Source organism: Eumetopias jubatus, unplaced genomic scaffold, assembly GCF_037043125.1.
Source record: "Eumetopias jubatus isolate StellerSeaLion01/CBP00866 unplaced genomic scaffold, mEumJub1_p1.0 scaffold_6, whole genome shotgun sequence".
Lineage (NCBI taxonomy): Eukaryota > Metazoa > Chordata > Mammalia > Carnivora > Otariidae > Eumetopias > Eumetopias jubatus.
The window spans coordinates 9,519,877-9,544,312 of NW_028274812.1; the positions used below are offsets into that span (position 1 = coordinate 9,519,877).

At 48.5% G+C, this 24,436-nt stretch overlaps 1 protein-coding gene across 1 annotated transcript in view; it reads right to left on the minus strand.

Annotated features, from left to right (window-relative positions):
* Positions 1–2,073: 2,073 nt before the first annotated feature.
* TULP4 (TUB like protein 4) overlaps positions 2,074–24,436 on the minus strand; it is a 232,735-nt gene continuing 210,372 nt past the window's right edge. Inside the window, exons 11-16 of the mRNA XM_088023816.1 lie at positions 20,001–20,145; positions 16,978–17,122; positions 15,632–15,725; positions 14,528–14,671; positions 9,378–11,896; positions 2,074–6,734 (exon numbers count right to left, since the gene is read on the minus strand). Coding sequence (XP_087879942.1) covers positions 6,618–6,734; positions 9,378–11,896; positions 14,528–14,671; positions 15,632–15,725; positions 16,978–17,122; positions 20,001–20,145 — 3,164 coding nt within the window. The 3' untranslated portion in view covers positions 2,074–6,617. The remainder of the gene's footprint in view (positions 6,735–9,377; positions 11,897–14,527; positions 14,672–15,631; positions 15,726–16,977; positions 17,123–20,000; positions 20,146–24,436) is intronic.

Here is a 24,436-nt window from a genome sequence, read left to right on the forward strand (position 1 = left end):
AACTAAATGGCAAATGGGGTATCTGAATTGCTGATTCCAAACACTTTGGGAAAAAGAATGTATTTCATATGCTAAAAAGTGCTTTGCAAAGTATTTGGACAGCATCCTGAGAGGTGGCTGAGGTTTAATAAATTCATTAAACTAGGAACAAGTCTCGAAGCTGCACTGAAGGCACCCATGAGTCGAGGGGGGTGGCTTGGACGTCCCCTAAAGCACAGAGAACCCTCTCCTTGTAGAGCAATGGGACCTGAAAGCAGATCCAGAAAGAGGAAACAGAAGGGATGAGGTCAAAGTATTTTTACACCTGACATCCAGTTTCCTGCTGGAGTCCTGCTTCTACACTGGGGCACCCTCTATTATTCAAAGCTATCAGTCTAACAGAACTTTAAGAAACAACCCTGTCCTTCACGTGGATGGCGGTTTCGGATACGAAATAGTGCACTGAGCAGAATGTTTCTAACATAGGCAGAGGAACAAATCCGCATAGACCTGCTCCTTTGTGACGCCCCCCCCGACCCCCGTAAGTGATAGAGCCTAGAGCTGCATGTGCTCGAAGACTCTCAGCTGGTGGGAGGATGAGCTCACCGCCTGATGGGTGAGGGCTGCCCACCTATGCAGCCTGTTTTTGCAGAAAACCGTCAGTAGCTCATAGCTCATTACAGGCAAATTATCACAAAACACCAGAGTAGAAGCTGGGCATAAACTAGGTCTGTTCATTAATGTGACCCAGAAATCGTGGATTCTATTTCCTAATTGGTTTTTGTCTATGGAATCCAGAAGTTATTTCAGCCTTTTAACGCTTCCGTTTTCTTCTGAAAGGAAGGCAAAAGACATCTACTTTATAGTGGAATTTAGAGATTTAGCTGTGCATTCTTGGAGCAGTGGGATGCGATCTCCATGAAGCAGTCATTTCTCCGCAACGAGTTTTTGGGGCTAGAGGAGGACAACTGAGCCAATCCCCTATTCTTTTAATGATGCCAGGAAAAGAACACTGAATGCAAGGATAAACAGAGAATGCCTCCTTCTCAAAGTAAGTTGAAGGGCTTTACAACATTTTCTTACCAGAGCTTTAGAAGTAAATCACTCTGGAGACACTGACTCACACCGAATGGCCCCAAAGCTGCCATGGGGCTGCTGGAGAAGGCAATCCTACACATGGGTCCTTAGCACAGACCCAGGTACAGCATGGATGTCAGGGTCTGGGTCCCTTGTTTTTGTGAGGGGAGGGAAAGAGGGAGATTGTTTTTGGCCAGGGCTCCTTGCTACCTGGTTTAAGTAATGAAGACAGAATGAATATTAACTTGAAGTTCACAACCTTTCATAATACAACGAAATAAATTTTGATTCTTAGACATAGTTCAGGTCATTTAGTGCTGTAGGACTACTACTATTTAAATCGCAAGTCTGTAGTCCTGTGATTGTTTTGAAACTTAATGCATGAGAGGTGACAGTGGTTTTGGTTGTCTTCTAAAGTCTGAGCGATCACATCTACTTTTATCTCTGAGAAAACCAAAAGGGTAGCTGTGTAAATGTGCATGTGAACTAAAGTGTTTACAGATGAGCATCCTATGGCCTCCGAGTCCCTGCCTCCCTCAGAGAGAGGTCAGAGGGAACTCTAGATCAGAGCAAGGAAGTGCATGAAGACTCATCAGGAAAAACAACAATTAACAGTTATGTTAGCACTGAGAGCGGAGTTGCTCAAAACCTGGTTTTATTGCTTCCTACGAAGTAACAAAGAAGGTGTCAGTGTATCTAACATCTCTGATCTCGTAGGTGCTAGGCCAGATGCATCCTGAACTGGTCCTCTTTAGAAAACAAGAAAAACAAAACAAACTCATCAAAAAGACAGGACAACCCTGACCTCTCAAAAACAGTGATGGGGGTAGGAATCCCAGGGTGTCCAGGCGGCACTGGCAGTAACCCAGGGCTCCAAGGGACAACCGGGAGGACGCTGGCTCATGCCCGTGGAGAGTGGTGATGCTTCCTCAGAGGACTCAAGACCCACACCTCAATTCTGCACACAAGCAATTTTTTTTTTTTTTGATCTGCAAAATTTTATTAAGCAATAGCTGGACAACTTTTACAACTTCAAATCATCAAGAAAAAAATGAGATAAATCCATCTCAATAATAAAGACAGAAAATAATCTGGACAAACCACGTCATTTTGAATGCAAACCATTAACGCCTTCTAGAATACCTCCCACACAATCTAATACACAAAATACATCAGAAGAGAGGCAAATAAGGGTGAGCTCGTTAGAATGCAAGTGGGAATCTCAACAGATCTTGCTTGGAAAGTAAAACAAAGCAGGGTGCTGGAACTGAGAAACAAAGCAGCACGGCTGGGGCTGCGGCGCACACAGCAGCGTGCTACTCCCAAGGTCTGGATAAGAACATGCTGGTGGTCTGGTTTGGTCTGGGACCTGTGCACCTGCATCGTGCACTTACAGTTAAAAAAGACGGAAAGAAAGAAAGAAAGAAAGAAAGAAAGAAAGAAAAGAAAAAGAAAACGCCAGTAGTAATAAACTCAGAAATTATGTCCAAATTTACAGTACCAAAATAACGCATTTATAAACAAATGCAAAAACAATACCCCTTTGGTAAATAATACAGTGCCTTTTTCAGTCAAACGCATAACCCATGCTTTTCTACAACACGGAAAAAAATTTATCTACAACAAACAACGAGATCTTAGAACACTACCCCTCCCTTTTAAAAGAACTTGTAAACAGAAAATATTGGTACAAGTTACAAGGAAATTGCACAAAGCCAAATAAATGAAAACAAAATAAGCCACAACCCTTCAGAGCTTCCCTCAGCCGGAGCTAAGGGAATACAGACGGTGACGAGATCTGAGTTGTGTGCCATGACAAAATCCCAGGAACTCAAAGAACAGTTTTGACACATTTTGTCTCAACTCACTTTGTTCACAACTATGCACTTGGCCAAGGGATGGGTGGCCCACACAGGGACACGATGGGTTCCTTTCAAAAATCTTTTCAACTTGCAGATAGTGAACACTGCAGAAGACACTCAAGAATTCCAACCAGCCTGGGCACAGACTCCTTGGTTCTTTTTTCAACCCACTCTATGGTTTGTGGGGGCACATGGTGACTTATTTTAGGGCTGGTTCTCCAGGGCGTCCACCGAGCAGAGCACACGCATGGGGAGGCTCCCGCTGAAACTGGTGCTTTTGTGTGATTTTTAGGAGAACAGACACCATTCCAAAAGCATTTGTTTCTAGAGGTGAACCTGCTAAAGGTTATTTTAAATGCACGGGTTTACATTCACGAGATAGCTCATTAATGCCGGAAAAGAAATACTTCTCTATAAAAAGGCAATGATTTTGAAACATACCTTCCAAGTTTGCACAGTGGAATGAGGACACGGTCACATTTTGAGCCCTCAGGCTGTTTGAGCTGGACAGTTGAGAATTTTGTCCAGGCCAGGTTGTCCCTTTCATTTTACAGATGCACAAATGGAAGCCCAAGGTCACCCTCCAACTTCGTGGCAGAGCAGGCCTGCTCCCAGGGTCGACAGGATTACAAGATGAACATACATGTTTTTGCCTGGCCTCATGGGACACTCAACTGGGGAGCGAGGGACACGGGGGAAAAAGACTAACCAGCAAAACCCTGACTTACGCTGCCATCAGAGCCTCGACATTTTCCTGCTTCCTTGGCACCAACTTTTCTTAGGGTATACATTCAGTGGATATACTGTACACAAATCTGTGCCTTTGGTTTGATGAGGTTTAGAGTTGAAACAAATTTAAAATTGGTTTTTATGTTTGTTAATACACTGCTTCCCTTGAAAAGGCATGGATTCTTTACGGAGTTGACTGGGCTGATGGTTTTAAATGTAGAGATTCAATGAGGTATCTTAATATTCATAAGTTGCTATTAATAAACATGAAGCACATAGAATTCTGCTGTTTAAAGTACTGACTTTAGTAGTATTTAATAAATTGAGACTGAATGAAAACGATTTTAAAATAAGTGGAACCATCACCGTCAACTTCAGAGACACTGCATCACGAGCGCCGAAGACCTGGAAGTATGAGCTGCATGAGCTCGTTTCCTCCTTTGGGCCAGAGTACAGAGCTGGGCACCTGCTGTCCCTCAGGTCTGCAAACCTCCCCGAACCAGGCCTCTGCCTTCATGTGCGGAACAGGCCTTTTGGGGAGTGAGCCCAGAATTGAGAAAGTTCAATTATTCGCTACAAATACTCACTTTCTCTTCACAAATGTATCTGCAGTTTTTATTCCAAGGATTTCTCCCTATATTTGCTCTTAGTAAGAAAAGTTCTAAAATGTATTTTTTCATGGTCTCTGTGTCTTAAGAACCAATCCGAGAATCTGGAAGGTGGACACTACTTACTAACAATAAGGCCTTCCTTTGCTGCTCTCATTCCTCTTTTCATTTCATAGCACATTTTTAATTAAAAATAAAATGTTCAAAAGAGGGGGCAATATTATTTTAGGATATGTCATCTCAAAGAAATCGACTCCTTTGTATATAATCAATACCAAAGAACGTAAAAAAAAAAAAAAAAAGATCACCTTTAAAGGACTAATAGGAATTTTTTCCCAATTAGGAAAGTTACAAATTGTCCAGCAAAAAAACCTTCTATCATATCCTCTTTATTTCTCGCAGCAAAATATGCTGCTACCAAATAACTCATTACAAACACACTATTTTTCTAAATAAATAAAATGGGCATAACTCACCAGTACATAGTTACAAAATAATTCCTAAGAACACTATTAAAGCAAGATAAATAATCTCTTGGACAACAAAACAGGGGAACTGCACTTAAATTATTTTAGAAATAGACCATAACCATTATTGCACAACTAATAATAAGCATTGAAACATCTTACCAAGCTACAGAAACTCCTATAAAAGAATTATATAATTCTGAATACATTGCTAAATTCTTTCTCAAAGAATTTACCCACAAAGAATCAGGTTCAATATTTTAAAATATAAGATGGAAAACTTGGATGTTAGCTGGGAGATGTCCTCATCTGTGTTTCTTCAGGGTTTGGAGAGAATGGTGAGTGATGTCGTCTGGCTGTGGGGAAGGAATGGCCAGTTTCTTTTCTAGTTTTTAAACCAAAACAAGGAATGTAAAAATACATACTTTCAAAAGACTTTTCTACAGTGTCTTTCATTTGTCTGCTCCAAACAAAATCCAGATTGAGGACTCTCTGCCAGTACACAGTTCCTGTGCTCCCGCCCAAAAAAAATCACAGGTTTGAGTAACTGACAACAGTGACCTGGGTTTTGCTATCAGGGCTGACCCTGCCCAAAGTGTCCCCTAAGGAGGAGGTGGAGGGGAAAGATAATCTCAGGGGATTTCTGGATTTTCTTCTTTTTGGTAATTAACCAGCTATCTTAAGTACTATAATTTTACTAATGTGTTCCCAGTGGTTTATCCAACAGTCTGTACAGTTAATAAGGAACGTTTTTTTCCCTCCTAGATACAACTGTGGGACTTTTTTCAAAGAGATGACTATATCTCTATCTTTTAATACCCTGGCAAATGCTTACAATTTTGTTACATTTCTAAACTATTAGGAAACATCTCTAGTCAACTAAATTTTAATGCGGCTGAGAAGAAGAAAGGCGTGCTTCCAGATCAGTGTGCTCAGCATTTTTAGAGAGAGAAAAGTGTGGTACACTTATCTATTGGGAAGGAGAATGTCTTCTGCCACAGAAGGGGGAAGGGGCAAAGGTTGCTTTTCAGCAGGCCAGGTCGCTACCCACCACGCACCAGGACCGCTCCATTTCGTCTCTCCCCTTCTCCCGAAGGCAAGCCTCACCGAACCGATGGAATTCTGACACGTTCTAAAACTGGTGGGGTCTTCAATGCAGACGTTCTTCAGAAAGGAGCAGAGCCCCTGTACTATTCAAGTGCCACCGCGTACACCCCCCACGCGTCCGTGTGCAGGCGCGCCTTCCTCTCGTGTCAGCACAGCCCAAACTGTACACAGCCCGCTCCCATGAGTCAAACCCCGTGCTCCTGCCGGGACACCCTCCATTAATCCGTCACTCTGAGGGAGTAACAGGACGTGTGTGAATTCAACGTCCCCCTACAAGAACCTGTACCTTCAGGACTTTTGGTTGTCTTTTTAAAGAGTTTTTAGTTTTCACACTAGTGGTTATGATAAGGAGTAATAAAGCTAGATGTGTGGAGAATGGAGCTAATGCACACTCCCTAGTCTAAAAAGAACAGCAGGTGGGAAGGCAGCCTACCTTCCTTCTGAGGGCCCCTTGTCTTGGCAGCTGACAGAAGCAAACACAGTAGGACATTACCACGGCAATTGTGTTTCCTAAAGGAACACCGGGTGCCTTGCACCCTTTGCTTCCAAATACCACTCTTCTGCAATCTCTTTTTGTTTAAAAAGAAAGAAGAAAGAGAAACAATAAAAGGATTATAAAAGCCCAAACAAACGACAACAATTAATGGTCAGTCCCCTCTCCTGGGCCTGACAGAGTCTTCCAGTTTTGCTCTTGTCTTCCGGTCCCCGGGCGACTCCTCGAGCAGCGCTGAGGAGACCTCTCTGAAAAGGCTCCTTTGCCTCTCTCTCTCTGCCCCATACCAGTCTTCTCACTTCAGGCGCTGAGTCACGTTGGCCAGGGCAACGGCGAAGGCCTGCACGGCTGAGAAGGGGTACTGGAAGTCCAGAATGTACGCGTTGCCATCGATCCTTCCAAACTGCATCACCTGGGGTGGGGGTGGAGTGGGCAGAGAAGCGAAGACATGAAAAGAACACAAGGTGGGAAACACAACCATGTCTGGGTGGCTCCTGAGGGAAGGGGACAGCCCAGCCCAAGGAGACAGGTCTGCCGACCAAGGTGACTCTGATAAAAGTTTTTTTGTTTTTTGCTTTTTTTTTAACAAACAAAATTTAATCGTTTAGATCAGACTCCCTCCAAAGGGAAAAATAGGAATACCCTTCATGGTGAAACTATGTTTTTTGCTACCGGCAACACTTTTATCCCATTCTTTGACTAGGTGCCCTAATCAGTAATTGCTCTACTATGCAGCAGAGGTGATGCAGAAACAATTCAAATAATCCTCAACTGTGGTGGGACAGCTGTTTGCTGTTGGCTAACTGGTCATTAATAAAACTCACATCTCCTTAGCAACAAATTTTCACTTTTTTCCTTTTTACATTTGTGTATGTTGTCCAGTGAAATGGTATCTCTGCAAACGAGCATTGGAACCACTAAAGATATCCGATTCTTCACATTCGCAGCAAAGTAACACTGCTGATTCACTGTCTTCCAAAGAGAGCCAGAGGTGCAAGGGCTGCAGGTGGTGCTGGGGGTAGGCGACCGCTGGACCATGACCAAAGCCATCTAGGCAGCGCGCTGCCAGGTTGTTCCGGGCAGGGCATTCTCGTCCTGCATGTGGGGGGGTGGGGGGTGACGGAGCCGGGATGGGGAACGGGGTATGGGATGGGGGCGAGGGGCAAGGGGAGGAGAAGGAGGCCGTGGGAACGGCCACAGGCTCCGCACCCACTACCGGGCTCTCGCCTACTGACGCGCTGAATGGGCGGCGGGCAAGTGGTTCGGCGGCAGTGGGGCACCCTGGTCAAGCTTCTTGATCTCACCAGGAGTTTGTCAGAAATAAAGAGGGGGAGGGAACATGTTAAACATGCAGTGGGGGCGGGGGGCGCCTGGGTGGCTCAGTGGGTTAAGCGACTGCCTCAGGCTCAGGTCATGATCCCAGAGTCCGAGGATCAAGTACCACACCGGGCTCCCTGCTCATCAGGGAGCCTGCTTCTCCCCCTGACCCTCTCCCCTATCATGCTGTTTCTCTCTCTCTCTCTCAAACAAATAAATAAAATCTTTTAAAAAAAAATGCAGTGGGAAGATGACGAGCAAAATTTCAGAGTGTGGAAAGCTCCACAGGTCAAATAAAGTGGTTTCCTCACCAAGGAAACAGAAAGGAGAACAAAAAAGTAAAAGGAAGGGTCTATAGGCTAATAAAGGGTTAAGAGGGACATCATTTGTCATGGTCAAATGTCACTGCTCAGAGAGGGATAAAATGCAGTCCACCTCCTTCCGCTGGTGCTCAATCTCTCGAGCTTGCCTTCCTTTGTCATTTCAGTACTTACTGTGACCACATTATATTACCACATAACATGATATACTTATTTGTTTATGGTCTTTCTTCCATTTTTGGTAAACTCCACAAGGACAGGGGCTTAGTCTCTAATTTTCCTCAGGGCTCTAGTTTCAGCACTTGGAGCAAGGCTGGCAAACTCTCTGTGAAGGGCTGATGATAAATGTTTTAGGCTTTGTAGCTCACAGGGTCTTTGCCACAACTCTAACCCCGTTGTAGGACAAAAGCAGCCTTAGCCAATATTTAAGTGGACACGCATGGCTGTGTTCCCATAAAACGTTATTTATAAAAAGAGGCAGCAGGTCGGACTGGTCTGTGGGCCACCGTTTGCTGACTCCTGGCTCAGAGGATTGCCAGGCATACAGCAGGTGCTCAGTAAATATTTGTTGAGTGAATTAATGAAAATGAGGTTTAAATATGCAAGGCGAAGAGGTGTGTTCCCAGAACGACAGCTATGCAGCGGGGTTAGAGCTACCCTTTGAGGTTGTAGCAGGAAGAACTGACAAATCGCCCAGTGTGTAATGTATGGAGAGAGGATTTACATCATACCAGAGAATCAGGAAATGACTTAGTCATAAATACACAGAAATAAGCAAACAAACACTGGCTAATTATTATGTCTAGGGAAAGAAAAACTAGACAATAAAAAAGGAAATATAATTAAGCCATAACCTGTGGCTCAGCTATAAATCAAACATATTGGCATAATAAGATAACCAATGACTACGTAAAGTAAGAAAAGGGGGAAGTTCACATGTGTGTACGTATGGTGGTGGGGGTGAAGAAAATTAACCGTCCCATTCCTCAGGAAGAAGTCAATGCATGATGTGAAAAACTGAAAAATCAATAAACAGAAGTGGGAACACACTCTTTACAAATACAGTGTCAAATACCAGAAGAACCAGAGCTGGGTCTGAGCAGGCCGGGGGCTGGGCAGGGAAGGGCCTGCTAGTTCTCCTCCTGGATCTCGCAGAATCCTCTGACTTTGAAAAATCAGTACATGTGTTGCTCTGATGATAAGTAAATAAAAGCGAGCAATGGGCACACCGTAAAGTACAACCACGATCAGCCCCACTTAAGAGACAGCAGTTGTTTTCTGTATTTCTCATTTGGCTCCTGGCAGGCCAAAGCACGGATAGCCTTCACCAGGTTTTCGCCTCCCACTCCCCGGACCCCCGGACCAGTCAAGACCAGAACGCAGCAATTCTGGCCATGCCCCGGGACAAGCTTGCTTACCTGCCGCCCCTCCAGCTCAATCTGGAAGTTTTTGGCCGACTCCTGGGTCACCCGCCCCCCGAAGTCTAGCTGGTACACCTGGGTGGCTTCGTTCCACAGAGGCTGCTTGTTGGCCATGACGTACACAAAGCCCTGGCTGCCCAGCCGCCCATCCTCCTTCTCGCTGGCTTTCCGGCACTTGAACTCTTCCAGCTCGCTGGCCGTCCTCAGGCTCCGCTTGCTCTTCCAGCCCTTCTTGCTGCCCTGGCTCTGGTTCATCAGCTCGTCCCCGCTGATGAACAGCTCGGGCTCGCTCTCCGAGCTGTCCTGGAACTCATTCGTCTTGTTCAATTTCTTTGACTTCAGTGGGTCTTTCTGACTCTTTACTTTCTTCTTCTCTCTCCCCAGGCGGGGGCTGGAGATCAGGGAATTAAAGTCACTCAAAGTCCGTGCCTCCTTCTTCACTCTGCCCTCCGTGATGGCCTGAACATTTCCCTCCTCTGCTCGGCTGTCCAGGCGTTTCCGGTTCTTCTTGCCGAACTTCTCTGTCCGCTGGGGGACTGGGCTCTCCGTCAGGGAGAGGACTTCTTGGAAGTTGTCTGTGGTCTCTACCATCACCTCAGTACCCAAGTGGCTTTGGAGGTCGGTCGGCGGTGGAGACACGAGGGGCTTCTCTACCACCAGGTGTGCCTTGGGGGGGAGAGTGCCCTGGGGGCTTTGCACGGGCGGGCAAGGGCTATAGGAACTCCAGGGGTGCAAGGCGATAGGTGGCAGCTGTAAACTCGAGCAGGTGCTGCTTCCCGGATACATGGGGGGCAGGGTGCAGTACGAGAGGCTGGGTGGGTAGGCAGGCTGCAGAACCACTGCGGACTCCTGTGGTGCAAATGGTGTGGGGGACAGGGCATCTTTTGGGGAGCAGGGAGTCTGCACTCCTGGCAAAGGGGGTGTGTTATAGCTTCCTGGATATGGCATTCCCATCCCATAGCCTGTTTGGAAAGTGGCAGTAGGACTGGCCGGAGACTTCGGGGAGACGAAGGGCACTCGGGACACGTCCAGGTGCTGGCTCTGACCTACTATAAGAGGGGGCAGTTTCAGGGGGTTGGGCACTGCAGTCTGTGCTGTCCTTTCCTGAGGAACCCAAATGTCCTCCCCCAGCACGGGGTCCCACTGGTAAGGGGGTGGCCGTTTGATGGCCACAGCAGCTTCGGGCAGCGCGGGGTGCCTCAGGGGCTTCTCCACCTGACAGTGCTGGGCCAGCGCCTCATCCTCGGTGAAGGCCGAGTTCACGTAGTCGGCGCGCTCGCGGGCGCCGTCGGGCGGGCTCAGGAGGCTGTAGGACGACTGGGAGGTCAGCGGGGAGGTGCTGGAGGCGTGCGCCAGGCCCGAGCCTGGCTGCGCGCCGCCCACACCCCCGGCGCCCGGCTCGGGCCGCCCCCCCGCCCCCCCGCCGCTGCACTGGCTGCAGGTGTACAGGGCTGGCGGGGGCCGCGCCGGGAACTGCGCCGCGCCCTTGGGCTTGGGCGGGTGCTGCGGCGGGGCCCGCGGGGGCTCGGCCAGCTGCGCCGCCTTGAGCGCCACCTCGCGGTTGTTCCTGCGCAGCGTGGCGTGGATGAGACTGTCGGGCCTCTGGGCTGCGCCGCGTCCGGGCACGAGCGGGCCGGCGATTTCGGGGTACGGGGGTGGGTCTCCCGTCGGGATGGAGTAGCGTGGGACCGTCAGGCGGTTCAGGGTCGCACTGGTGCAGGGCTGGGGGACCTTCTTCTCGGTGGCGGTGAGCCTCAGCGTGGCCGAACTGCCCGGACCGGGGAGGGTGTAGGTGTTCTGGGAGCAGAGCATCCGCGTCCGAGGCCGGCATACCTCCTCCACGTTGCCACTGCTGTCAAAGGTGGTGATCCTCTCATAGCCCAGGGGCGTCTGGTAATGTGCCGCTGTGGGGTACAGCGGGAAATCGCCCTTCTTCAGGCACGTGTCCACCGGGGGCTGCGGGGGCGGCAGCGGGGGCGGCGGCGCTGCCGTGGTGGGGGCAGCAGGGATGGTTCCCGGGTAGGGGGGTGGGGGGTTCATCTTCGCCACCTGGACCTCCTGTGGGGCACTGAACACCACTGCGTCCCCTTCGGCAGCCAGCTGCGGCACTGGCCGCAGGGCCTTGGCCGACTTCTGCAGGTGGTCATGGTCCCGGTCTCCGTGGTCCACCACCGAAAGCTGGACCGCCCCCTGCGCGGACGGAGGCAGGGACAGCTGAGCAGGGTTCGGGATGACGCGGCCCATCTCCACACCTCCGAAGATCACTTGTCCAGGGCTGGAGTAACGGCTGGAGACCGGGTACTGGGAGGCACTGTCACTTCCGTGCTCCGATGTCCCCACTGCCGTGGTCTGACTGGTCAGGACATCCAGCTGCACGTTCTGGTTGGCCAGCAGGGACTGCACCAAGCCTATGCTCTGAGTGGGGGACATAGCCTGGGCCGAGCTGTGGATGGGTGCAATAGGGATATTCACCGTGCACGGCGGGCTGTTCTCGGGCACACCAGAAGCTCCCGTCACTGGAAGGAAAAGAGAAAAAGGAACTGCTTCAGAACAGTGCCGTGAAACTGGGTCAGAATAAGCGATACAGAGACTAATCAACTCATCTAGTCCTTTTGCTACAAAATGCAATTGCTGTAGACGGAGATGAGTTTGCCTGGGGAAGCTAGAACTTTCACACAAGTTATATACACAGTCTCTCTAAGGTTTCTGGAAGGACAAAGGCAAAGCTTTTCAATGAATATACTTTCGAATCTTCCGAACTTGGTACCTAAATGGTACCATGGGTCATAACAATGTTTTTTTTTTTAATTTTTATTTTCATTTTCTAATATTTAAAGATGTTTTACCATGAATTCATAAAACGGCCCACTCTTTTGCGCAAGAAGAGAACTATGGTATAGAGCATGACACTCCACTGAGCACTCATAATGCCTAGGGTCCTGAGTAGGTTTATCCACAATTATGGACTGGTTAATATGGGAAGTGTTATGTAGCAGATGTGTATGTGAAACTCGTACGTAAATTAAGTCTCTGTGAAAAGAACCATGTAAAATGTAGTGGAGACACCAATGAAAAGATCTTCCAGCAAATAAGCATTATTAGGGAAGGATCATTTCCTAAAATTTATCTGCTTTTCAGCATTTCAAACACTATGTAAGGTACAGCACTGTACCTCTGTAAAACTATATCCTATTTGTACAAAGAGGGAATTTAATGAGGCATGAATGTGAGCAATGATCTCCACGCCACAGGCAGGTGCTCAGAACCATGTTTTATACTGCCTGTCTAAAGTACCATCGAGCCCTGGCAAGTTTGCTTATTTGGGCCTTTAAGTGCTATGTGGCAACTAGTATATGAGCAAGACACAGGATTTAACTAGCTAATTGTAAAGGCTGTCTTCCAGTTTACTAGAACTACAGAATGAAGGCAGCTAGCTAGTTCATCAAAAGTTAAGCCCGGGGCCCCTGGGGGGCTCAGTCGTTAAGCGTCTGCCTTCGGCTCGGGTCATGATCCCAGGGTCCTGGGATCGAGCCTCGCATCAGGCTCCCCGCTCAGTGGGGAGCCTGCTTCTCCCTCTCCCTCTGCCGCTCCCTACTCATGCTCTCTCTCTCTCAAATAAATAAATAAATCTTTAAAAAAAAAAAAAAGTCAAGCCCACCCTTGGTTCCAGTCAGACTCCCCCTTCCCTGGGGCCCTCTAGGGAGACGTAACTATCTCGCGGCTGCATGAATCTGGGTCCCATCTCAAGTTTTTTTATTATTTCTGTTCTGATCCCTCCTCCAGATGTTCACTCATCTGCATGAAGTACTGAGGGCAGGTATCTTCCCTGTTAAAGAGAAGAGTCTCTCTGTCACCAGCATTAACTGAAAGCCCTGAGACAAAATGCCCCCCCCCCCCCCCCGCCCCGCTCGGACTGGGAAGCCCAGTCAGGAAGAGCCGCAGCAAGGGCTGAGCCTTAGGGGGAGCTTATTAGTCACTTTCCAGGAGCACAGGGAGGGCGTTATTTGGAAAGTGTAAAAAGATACTTCTAAATCCACGATTCTGAAATTGCAGGGGGTGTGCTCTAAGGCTCAGGTGTGTGAGGCTTCACCAAACTGCAAGTTTATGTGGTTGCAAAACCTTGCCCATTAGGACTTCGACAGTCTACACCACCTGCTATAACCATCGGAAAACCAAAAACGGCTACTGTCAGAAAGTACTGTACAAATGATTTTGCAGGTAAAAACCTGTGAAGAAGGTAAGTAACTGGGATAAGAGAAGGTAAACCATCCCCCCAAGCTCAGAGCCTGAGCTGGCCTGCGTGTCCTTCCCTGTCCCATGGTACAGACCATAGCCCCTTCTGTTCTAGAATCACCAGTGGCCCATGTAGGATTCCTCTGGCTCAGAAACCAGAGACATTCAGAACCCTGCTTGGTTCTAAGTAGAGGAGTCTTCATATTTATAAAATTACAGGTAGATATTTTTGAAAAGAGTTATAGGGAAATAACTGGCAGACTACTTAGAAATCATTCTACTCTGTTAATCAAAATAGGATCCCCTCCCCCTAGAAAACACTTAAATTAATTTAAGATGCTACAGATACTTGAAAATTTGGAAACTGGGATTTTAAAAGCTTGTGCTGGAATTCACCTTTAACTCAGACCAGGCGCTTCTGTGCACTGAGAAGTGCATTGCACACTGGGCAAGAGATGTCTGAACGTGAAGGCTTTCTGTCCTGGAGACGGGGCGGCTTTGAGACACTGGGCTCTGTGGGCACCACAGGACCATGGGAGTGACGCTGCTCTCTCAGCAGGGGCTGAAAGGATGAGGGCCAACGAGAGCCAGTTCTGATTTTGTGGAGTTCTCATCAGTCCTGTTAACTTCTCTAGCTGGGCACGTGACTAAGGACTACTGTGAAGATAAAACAAGATGGCAGAATGCCCTGTGGACCTGAGGTGTCACGGTCACCTATATACACCGTCCTTGCTCTGGCAGCTCCCCTCCTCCCCAAACCAGTGACAGTATGACCTTTCTCCTGTGATGTGCCACCACACCTACCAGCTGAGGAAGTTAAGCTTTTCCAAGCCAAGGCAGCGGGCATGGGCTGACACGTTGTGATCCTCCACTAGTTACTGCTCTGCCCCCGTCACGACCCCCTAAGAACACACCTGGTAAATCATCCTCGTCTTCACTGAAAACATTTGGGTTGAAGACAGGTAAATTAACATAGTCCATGGAAATCTTCCGAACCTCTGGGAGATAGATGGTCATCTGCCGCGGCTGGAGATGCAGGAGGCTGGTTTTATAGATTACTGGAGGGGAGGAGGGAAGCACTGTTAACAGAGACGCGCACGAGGACAGCGAAGGCACCGGCAAGGTCACAGGAAGAGCAATGCGGCTGCGGTGTCCCTGCCATCAGAAGGCAGGGGAGAGTGGGAAAGCGGGCCTTTGTCTCCCTTCCGCACACCACGGGCCATCCCAGCCACGCTCTGGCTTCCCTAATGGCAACTTCTCCGTCTGGCGTAATCACTCTGCCAAGTGGTCTGTCTACAGAACCACACTTTTCAAATGTCAAAAACCTGTCCTAGACTTAAATGTTTTTCTGGAATGAACTGGGATAGGATAAATGTATTTTTTAAAAGCCTCATTTGCGATCAGAATTCTAATTTAGTAAAAATAGTTGTGATAAGCAGAGTGCCAAGCTCAGGGGGATCTCAGGCAACCCAGGAGACAGGGGTGACATGGGTCAGGTCGGAATAGAACACTGCCCTTCCTCAGGACTGGATTCTTGTCTTCCTGACTTTCAACTTCATGATCAGGACAGAGATTTAGGGAACTTCCACACCGTTTCTTTACATGCTCAGGTTTTATATTTGATCAACAGGGACATTTAAAACAATGCCTGGATGGCGACTCAAATATTTGGAGGAGACAAAATTGGTTAAAAACAATGAATCTGAATTTAGGTTTCACGGTAGGTTAAAATCAGGATCAACTTTCTTTTGTTTAATGCTCTTTCCTGAGGTAAGCAGAAATTCCCAAATTATTACTGTTATTCTCATTTTTTGTTAGGCCCAGCTGTGTCTCCACAGCTGTCCCCGCTAGCGACCGGTGGCTGACCAGCTCGAACTCCCGCAGTGGATAGAATCAAAGTTTAGAGGTAAATAAAGTACATGCTAATCTTCTGGTGCTGTAAGCGCTCATTTCAATTGTCAGTCAGTTTAGTCTGTTTCAGCTGGGAGAGCGGGCAGAGAAAAGGACAGGGTTCTTACCTGCACCGAGGTTGGTTGGCAGGAAAGCAGCCAAGCCCACAATCTTAAACTTGGTTCCCCAGATATTAGACGTGACCTGAGCAAGATAGTTGTGCTGTGGGAGGGGGAAAAAAGAGGAAAAAAGAAAAATCACCATCTATTTTCGTATTTTCTATTGATCACTTAGGAACTAAGAATGTTAACATTTTTGCTTAAAAAGGTCACAGGTGGGCACTGCTTGAAATACTCATTCTCTGTATCATTCTACCCTTTTTAAGACCAGAAGCTAACGAGAACATGTCAGGCATGTGTTTCTGAGTGGTGGCTCACCGAGCTGAGATTTGCAGGTGGGGGGTGAGGAGCAGATGTGTCCCAGTGTGTCCGCACGCGCGTAGGTTTTAGGCCACAAAGGTGCTCTGGGCACGTTTTTCTTTACCTCTCCTTTCCCTCTAGTCACTGAACTAGAGAGGGTATACCTAGCTCTGAATCCATTTTTACCCTCGATATTTCTCCTGGAAACACCAGGTGCACTGATGCCAGTATGTCCCCAAACGACCCAGTTATCTGTTTCCTTGTTCAACTAAAAAATTTTTTTAAAAATGATCAGTATGCTTAAGCCACGTGTGTATATGTGTGTGAACAGCAGTAATAAAGACGAATAAAATGCAGCTCCTCAAAGAGCTTATAACCCAATGGAGGATATAGGCTTACGATTATTTGCAGACAAGGCAGTCACTGAGGAATGTTATACGGGAGTTTCAAACAAGATGCTTTGGGATTGCTGTGGCTGAGCTGGGGAAGGAAGCCTTCGTGATGAGTTCTATCCGGAAGCGTGCTGGCAGAAGCAAGAGGAGGAGACTGGGGGTGGGGGGTGCGCCCAGGTGGCCCCGGTGACCCAGGCATGGCAAAGGCACAAACGCAGAAGGAGGCCAGTCAACAGCGAGGCTGTGGCACCTGGAGGGCATCGAGGGGGACCGGGACAGAGAGGCAGGCAGCGCCAGATTGTGGGGCTGCCACCAGGGACTGGCTCCTGTGGACACCAAGAGTCCACAAGTGGCTTAAGGGAGCAGAGGGGAGAAGCGTGGATAGGTCTCAAGCTGTGAAAAGACTCGCGTGGCAACAGGGGAGTGTCTGAGGTGGGAAGGAGGTCCTGGGGCCTCCCTGAGGGCAGGGGTGGGGAGGAAGGCCAACAGGGCTCTGGTTCTCCATGCCCAGTGTCTGGAACGGCAGTGAGAGGCATGGAGACTGGGGTGGCAAGTGCAGGTGTGATGTGCCCAGGGCTCAGTCCCCGTCAGGCACACACTGAGGAGGGAAGACAGGCAGGGGAGCATCAGAAACACGGGCCCGCCCTGGACCCCAGGTGCTACCTGAGTGATGTCTTCAAAGGGAAACTCTCTTCGTGTCAGACTGGGCGAGCCAATGGAGGGCTTGCGCATCGGCAACCGGGGAGACCTGGACATCTCCTGAGCGGCCCGGGACAGCTTGGGAGACTTCCGGGCCTCAATGTTGATCCTGTGGAGACAAGGCCAGGAGGGTCAGGCCTCACATGTGGGAGAGGCGCCCACTACCGTGGCCTTCTCCCTTTGCGCTCTGGCGGCCACCAGGGGCGCCACGTTCCCAGGGGCCAGGCCCCTTTACCCAAGCCTCTCCCGTCTGCTCTTGCCTTGTGAATATGAAGAAAGAAGAAAGAAGAAATATATATATATCGAATAATATATACTTAAAAAATATGGTAAGATCAGGGGCACCTGGGTGGCTCAGTCGTTAAGCATCTGCCTTCAGCTCAGTTCATGATCTCAGGGTCCTGGGATTGAGTTTCACATTGGGCTCCCTGCTCCGCGGGGAGCTTGCTTCTCCTTCTCCCACTCCCCCTGCTTATGCTTTCTCGCTCTCTCCCCCTCTCAAATAAATAAATAAAATCTTAAAAAAATATGGTGAGATTAGACAAAATGATTCATTTGTAAGGAACCTCAGAGAATTAAATGTGGTTTGCTTTCTATGGACTAATAGTTAAGTTTAGAAACATCCACATGACTTCTGCATGTGGGAAACTAGCAGGTGGGAAGAGCCATTTTTCACCCTAAGGCCACAGTGATTTTACAACTCCTACTACAATGTTAAGATTTCAACAGATTTATCTAGCCTTTCACCAGCTATCATATTTAAATCAAATCTGTGGATCTTCTGATCCTACATTCTATCTCTGGCCTTCAGTTCTTCTGTTTGTAACACAGGGACACAGGTGTTAATGCCAGTCTACCCCACAGAGAGTGCTATAAAAACAAGTAAGTTAAGGTCAATGGCAGTCAATGAGAGAAAAGCCCTGAGCCTCACATATACTGCTTGAGAACTTGATACGATAGCGAGGGCTCCCAAAGCTTGGCTGGACAGGGGGACCGAGCTGGTGAAAACTCTGTATGAGGACAATTAGTCCGGCTGTGGCACGCAGGAGGATCCAACACAGGGAAAGACGGAAGGAATGATGACCAGCTGCAGAGACCGCCACATCCACGAACTTTAAAAGGACATTTACAGGTGAAAGATTTGGTTGCTTATGTGTTAAATGTTCTCCCTTAATTAATGGGAAAAGCTGAAACACTGTAGTAGTGTAGGAAAGTTCATAATTTTATTTGAGATTTTAACAAGCTTAGAATAAAGATGAAAAAAATCAATCAAATTGATTGATGACTCACAGCATGCACAAAAATTAATCTGAGATTGAAGTATGAAAGCTAAAACTACAAAGTTTCTGGAAAGAACAGAAGAATGTCTTTATGACCTAAGGGTAGACAAAGATTTCCTAAACAGGACACGAAAAGCACTAATCATGAAAGAAGAAATTCATATTGCGTTAGGCCACCACATACGTGGCACTCCGTATCTCTGCCAAAGACTCATAGCCAGAATACACATAAAGACTCTTAAAATTTGATGAAAGAAAAACAACTCAATAAAAAATGGGCAAAAGACTTAACAGACACTTCACAAAAGAAGAGCTCCAAATGGCCACTAAGCATATGAAAAACTGGTTAGCAGCAACAATCACTAGAGATGTTGATACATGCCCACCAGAATGGATAAAGAGTATCTTCTAACAATGACACTGCAACTGTGGGCGAGAGCAAGAAGCCTCACATGCTACCGGGCAGGAACTCAGAACAGCGTGGGCACGCTGGAATACTGGGTGGAATATGTTTATTGGCAGTTTCCGATAAACGTGTGCCAGGACCCGGCAACTCCCCTCCTAAGTGTATACCCGAGATTAATGAGTGCATGTGTCCATACAAAGTGTTGTATAAGAATGTGTATGATGGTTTGATTTGTAATAGCCCCGAACTGGAAATTATCAAAGATCAACCAATTGGTAAAAGGAATAAACAAATTGTAGTATATCCATTCTAATGGTAACCACAGAGCAAAAAAGAAAAACCACTGATACACACGACACGAATGAATCTCAGTCATTATGTTGAGCAAAAAAAAAAAAGTCAAATAAAAAAAAGGAGTATATACTGTTTGATGCCATTCATATGAAATTCAAGAACAAGTCAAACTCCTCTGTGGTGACAGAAGTCAGAACAGTGATTACTCTGGGGAAGGGACACGAGAAACTTTTACAGGAGGATGGAAATGTTACCTTCAACTGGGTGGTAAATATTCTGCTTTATCAACTGCACAGGAAATTATGTCTTTGAGATCTGGGCAGACAGGTATCTGTACATAAATTATATCTTAGTTTTGCACAGCATCACAGAATTTTAGAGCTAAAGACAGCTTAGTGAAGATCTGGCCCACCCTCTACCTTCCACAGATAAAGGACACTGGCATCCGGGTCATGGGTTTATTCAAGGTTATACCCCGAGGTCATACGGCCTTTGGGAGTGGAGCCAGGATCAGAGGATCTCTTACCTAGGACACAACAGGCCCTTCTATCTACTCTTAGCTTTCTGCCACTCTTTAGGACAAACCTTTGGCATGTGAGATTATTTAGTTACGATTTATTTCCAATTACAGCATTAGAAGGTATTTAAACTGGGCATTCTGTTCAATGCATACGTTACACTCACTGTAAACCCTTCTCATTACTTTTCTGGAACTGGAAGAACCACCAAGTGGGCCAGGGAGCTTCTGCCACCCTGTGCCGCCCACTGTCAGTACTAACCCTGAGTTCTGAGGACTTAGCAAACTTCCCATGGGTGGATTTGTCTACCCAAAGGGGAGAAGAAAGGAAAGCTCTAATTATCGCTGGCAGACCTTCCTGATGAAAGGCAGGGGAAGCCCTCTTGCGGGGCTCTTCTGGTGTCGGCTTCAATGGGGTCCTGCTGCAGACACAACAGAGCCATCCCCAGAGACACAAACAAGGAAGACCAGCCCTGGGGAGTGAGCTTACCTTGGGAGTTTGGGTGACTTGCTAGCGCGGGAGATTTTGGGGGATTTCTTGGCAGCCCAGTCGTCACTCAGTTCCACGTCACTGGAGTCCGAGCAGTTGCAGCTGTCCAGCATGGAGGAGATCAAGCTGTTTCCGTAGATTTCATCTGGTGAGACACAACCAGCAGGTTCTGGAAAGTGCTATCAGTAAGACCCTAATGAGGATCGTTAGCCCTGGAAACTACAGGGCAGACTGACTCTATAGGCCAGCATTTTAAGTTCACAGGTTGAAAGAGAAAAGGACCAGAGCATGGTTTCCCTTTTACGTTTTTATGCTGTAACAATTTTCTAAGCAAAAGGAGGCAATTAACTTCTGTTATCAGAGTGGGCATGGAATTTCAGTGTCTCTGGAATGTACAAAATAGTCTAGCAGTGTTTACTGCGCAAAAAGCGGGAACCTCCCAGCACAACAACCATCCATCTGGGTTCATACGGGTTTGCAGGCAACTAGGGCACCCAGGCTGAGCGAGGGGCTTGCTGACTCAGGGACCCCCTCCCCCCCTACCCCCGCAAGATCCTGTTTCTGACCTGGGGCCTGCCAAGGCCCCTGCCGGTTCCAGGCCTGCTCTGGACTAGATACCTGACCGGGTCAGGTCCATTGCAGGGACTCCCAGACATTTATGCTGGTCTGCTCTGAGCAGTGGCTGGAAGGCAGGCCTGTGCAGGAGGCCTGTCCGTGGCAGCCCTGGGCTCTGCTGGGGGTGTTTGTACAGAAGCCGCTCGAGCTTCACCGTTGGTCACTGGGCAGAAGGTCAGAGGCCCTACGGCAGAAGACGGTGCGCACAGAGGCTGGGCCATCACGAAACTGCACGACAGATGAAGGTCACGTCTGACACTTTCCCTGACATCCCTTCTCCTTTATTGCCTTCCTCCCACCCCCCACATCCCTTCACTCCCCAAACCCTGCTCTGCCCTCACTGTAGGGTAGCCCATCTTCAAAACCACTTTGTTTTGCTGACAAAAGCCTCATTCCCTCAAGACTCCAAGAACCTCATCAGGTTATAAAAAAGCCCAATTGTCCAACTGCAATGAAATCATTTATGGAATTTGAGGGACTTTATCATTCAAAAGGGCTGTTTACATTTGAAAGGATGAGTTTGCTAAGATAAACTCATCTCTAGTGTTTCTGAACATATGGAAGGGACATCTGTGAACAGGGACCTGTCCAAGGGCCCTGGAGGCAGAAACAGCTCGCCACGCTCCCTGGAAGCAGGCTGTCTGAGACCCACATCACCCTCTTCTTAACTTCCCCATCAGAAGGCACGACCCATGAGGACAGCAAGCCGGGGTGGTGTGCACCTGCGTTTGATCAAATAAAAAGGCTTACTTCACACGCCCTGAGCAGTGCTTTACATTACTTGAGGAGTCACTTAGTCCAAAGACGCTTGGCCATGAGTCATGCAAGGATGTAAACGCACAGAAAGCTTCTGTGTGCTTGTGAACATAGAGCCAGCTCACCAGCCTGAGGAAATGCAGTAACGTGCTGTCCACTCAGCTCCTGATCTGTCCGCTAACCCAGGATTTTTCACAGTTGCTGTATGTCATGCCATTTGTTGTTGTTCTTGACTTATGTCTTAATCCATTTGGGCTGCTATAACACAACGCCACAGACTGGGTGGCTTATGAACAGAAATTTCTGTCTCCATTCTGGAGGGTGAAGTCTGGGATCAGGGTGCAGGCATGATCATGTTCTGGTGAGAACGCTCTTCCCAGCCTGCAGTCGGCCACCCTCTTGCTGTGTGCTCACTGGGTCTTGCCTTAGCATGTGTGTGTACGTGTGGAGAGACAGAGCTCTCCTTCTTTTCTTGCAAGGCCACCAATCCTACTGGGGTAAGACTCTACCCTGACAGCCTCATTTCACCCGAATCACTCCCTAAAAGCCCTATCTCCAAATACAGTAACACGGGAGGTAAGGGCTTCAACGTAGGAATTTCTAGGGGGACACAATCCACCCACAGTAAGCTCTGACTAAAAGATGCCTTTTAAAAACTGGTGGATTTTTGCTTAAAAAAATATGCTCTCATGTATGCTCTCAATTATAAACATACACATCCTGAGGCTTGTGCCCGTTCAGCTGCGTGGAGAACACTTACGACAGTCAGTCACAGGCTTTGGAGCCCCACTGCCAGCCGGGCAGCGGCAGGTGCACACGTGGAGGCCTCACCCCAGACTCACCAAATGAGGCTAAAGGGCAGGTCTGGCAGCCTGTATTTAGATAAATACCCCAGGGGATCTGCAGGGAAATGGCCCGGGGACTGCATTCTGAGAAGCACGGATGTGCAGGCTTCGAAGAGTTAATCAGCCCCCAAGAAGTTCCCGGCTTCCCGAAGGCAGCGCTCCTGCTCTGAACCGCGTACGTATACCACCCGCTTGGTGATTACTCATGTTCTGCCTCGTGACACAGCTTCTGCATCTGTCTTGCGGTATTAAAATCTTGATGTTCTTACTGAACTTTTCGAGGGTTGTCTTGTCACCGAAAAGAAGTTTCTGAACCCCCTGAAAGCAGTGACACCCGGACACTGCCCCACGACCACGGGAGACCCAATGATCGGGGACAAAGGGAGCACTGAATACATACTGTGACTGTCATCTGCTTTGCTTTGTAACATTCTGATTCTTTTATTTATTTATTTTAAAGATTTTATTTATTTATTTGAGAGAGAGAGAGAGTGCATGAGAGGGGGTAGGGTCAGAGGGAGAAGCAGACTCCCTACTGAGCAGGGAGTCCGATACGGGACTCGATCCCGGGACTCCAGGATCATGACCTGAGCCGAAGGCAGTCGCTTAACCAACTGAGCCACCCAGGTGCCCCTATAACATTCCGATTCTTTTAATTACAAAAAAAAAGACATCTTACTCCCCAGAGGACTGCCAGTAGTCGAGTCCGCCCGCGTTTGCTGGGAGCTGGATGCCAACAGAAAGCAGGAGCAGGAACCCCCAGCCAGCAGGGGGTTTGCGAGGTCACGGCCTCAGGGCCCCGCGGCAGCCCCGCCTGTGTCTTCTGTCCTGTTTTTAGTGTAGAATTTACGCACTTGGGACAGAAGCAAGCTCTTCACGTCCGTTCCCTTCAACATGCAATCTGAGAGGTCTTACGAACTTGTACACATGGTGGGGAACCTCAGACACAACGACCTCTGTCCGTGAGAAGACTGCTGTGCCCCACGCCCCCTCGGGTAGTACTGATCGCCACCAGCTCTGCTCCCCTCCCCTTCGAGGTCAGCGCCCACTGCCCTCCTGTTCTCCTCACTTTGCCTGCCTTCCTTCTCAATCTTCTCTCTCCCTCCGCTCTACCCACCTCCCTACCAGCCTCCAGTTCTCACTTTCCCTGCTTTTGGTACTAGTTCATTGCATGACTCAAAAGACAAACAAATGGACTAATATCCAATGTGTTAAAGTACAGTTTTACTGCTTTCAATTTTACATAGTGACACTGACAGGAGAATGCAGCCACGGATGCTGAACCAACAGTAAAGACTAGACAGAGGTGGGACAACTGCACGGAGTGAGCCGAGTGAGCGAGCACGCCAGGTTGGAAAGGCCCACTGCACTGTGACACTAGCACGTCACCGTGCCTTCAGGGACATGAGAGGCAGAGGCCGGTCTAACGGGCGGGAGAGACAGTGGGAGCGGGGGAGTGGAGAGCAGTAGGCACCCATGAAACAAATCCCTTTCAAGGTCAGGTGCGTGCCAGGCCCTGGGGTAGAGAGAGGACTCAGTTCCCTCTGTCCAGGCCTCAGACAGAGCCAGGCCCAACAACCACCACGGGCCCCGCAGGACTCCAGCAGCCCGACTGACAGGCGGGCAGCACAGGAGGCCGGTGACCAGCAGGATTTCACGGGGGGTGGGGGGCGGGGGGGGGCAGTAGCACATGGGAGCTGGCCAATACTGCTGGGGGGGGCACGCAGGCCTCGGCAGTCACTAGCTTAGGACACTGGGCAAGCATCCCTGGTGCAAAGAGAAACAGCCAAGTCCCTTTCCTCTGGAGGCCCCCACTCTAGGATGGCAGAGACGAGCATGCAGCGAGCACTCGGAGTACGCCAAGTGAGTACCGAACATCAGTACAGGAGAGAGTTCTTAGAAGGGCAGAGTGAGTCATCATGCCAAAATCGTCATGGAAGAGCAAGGAGTTTTCCTTGGTAATCAGCTAAAAAGCAGCTCACAGTGGATTAGTGAGGAGCAGAAGTAAGATTCTAGCAGGAGGCTGAGGAGTAGGCTGAAGGTCTGAGAATTTTAATTCTATCACTCGCTCTGGGAGGGCAGAGAGGTACCGCGCTGTTATTATCAGCTGGTCTCAACAGTACACTGAGGCCCTTGATCATACCCGATGAGTAACTAAAAGAGGAATCTACTGTTTCCAGAAAGCCTGGGCCAGATTCCCCCTGACAGAGAGCTGATGTT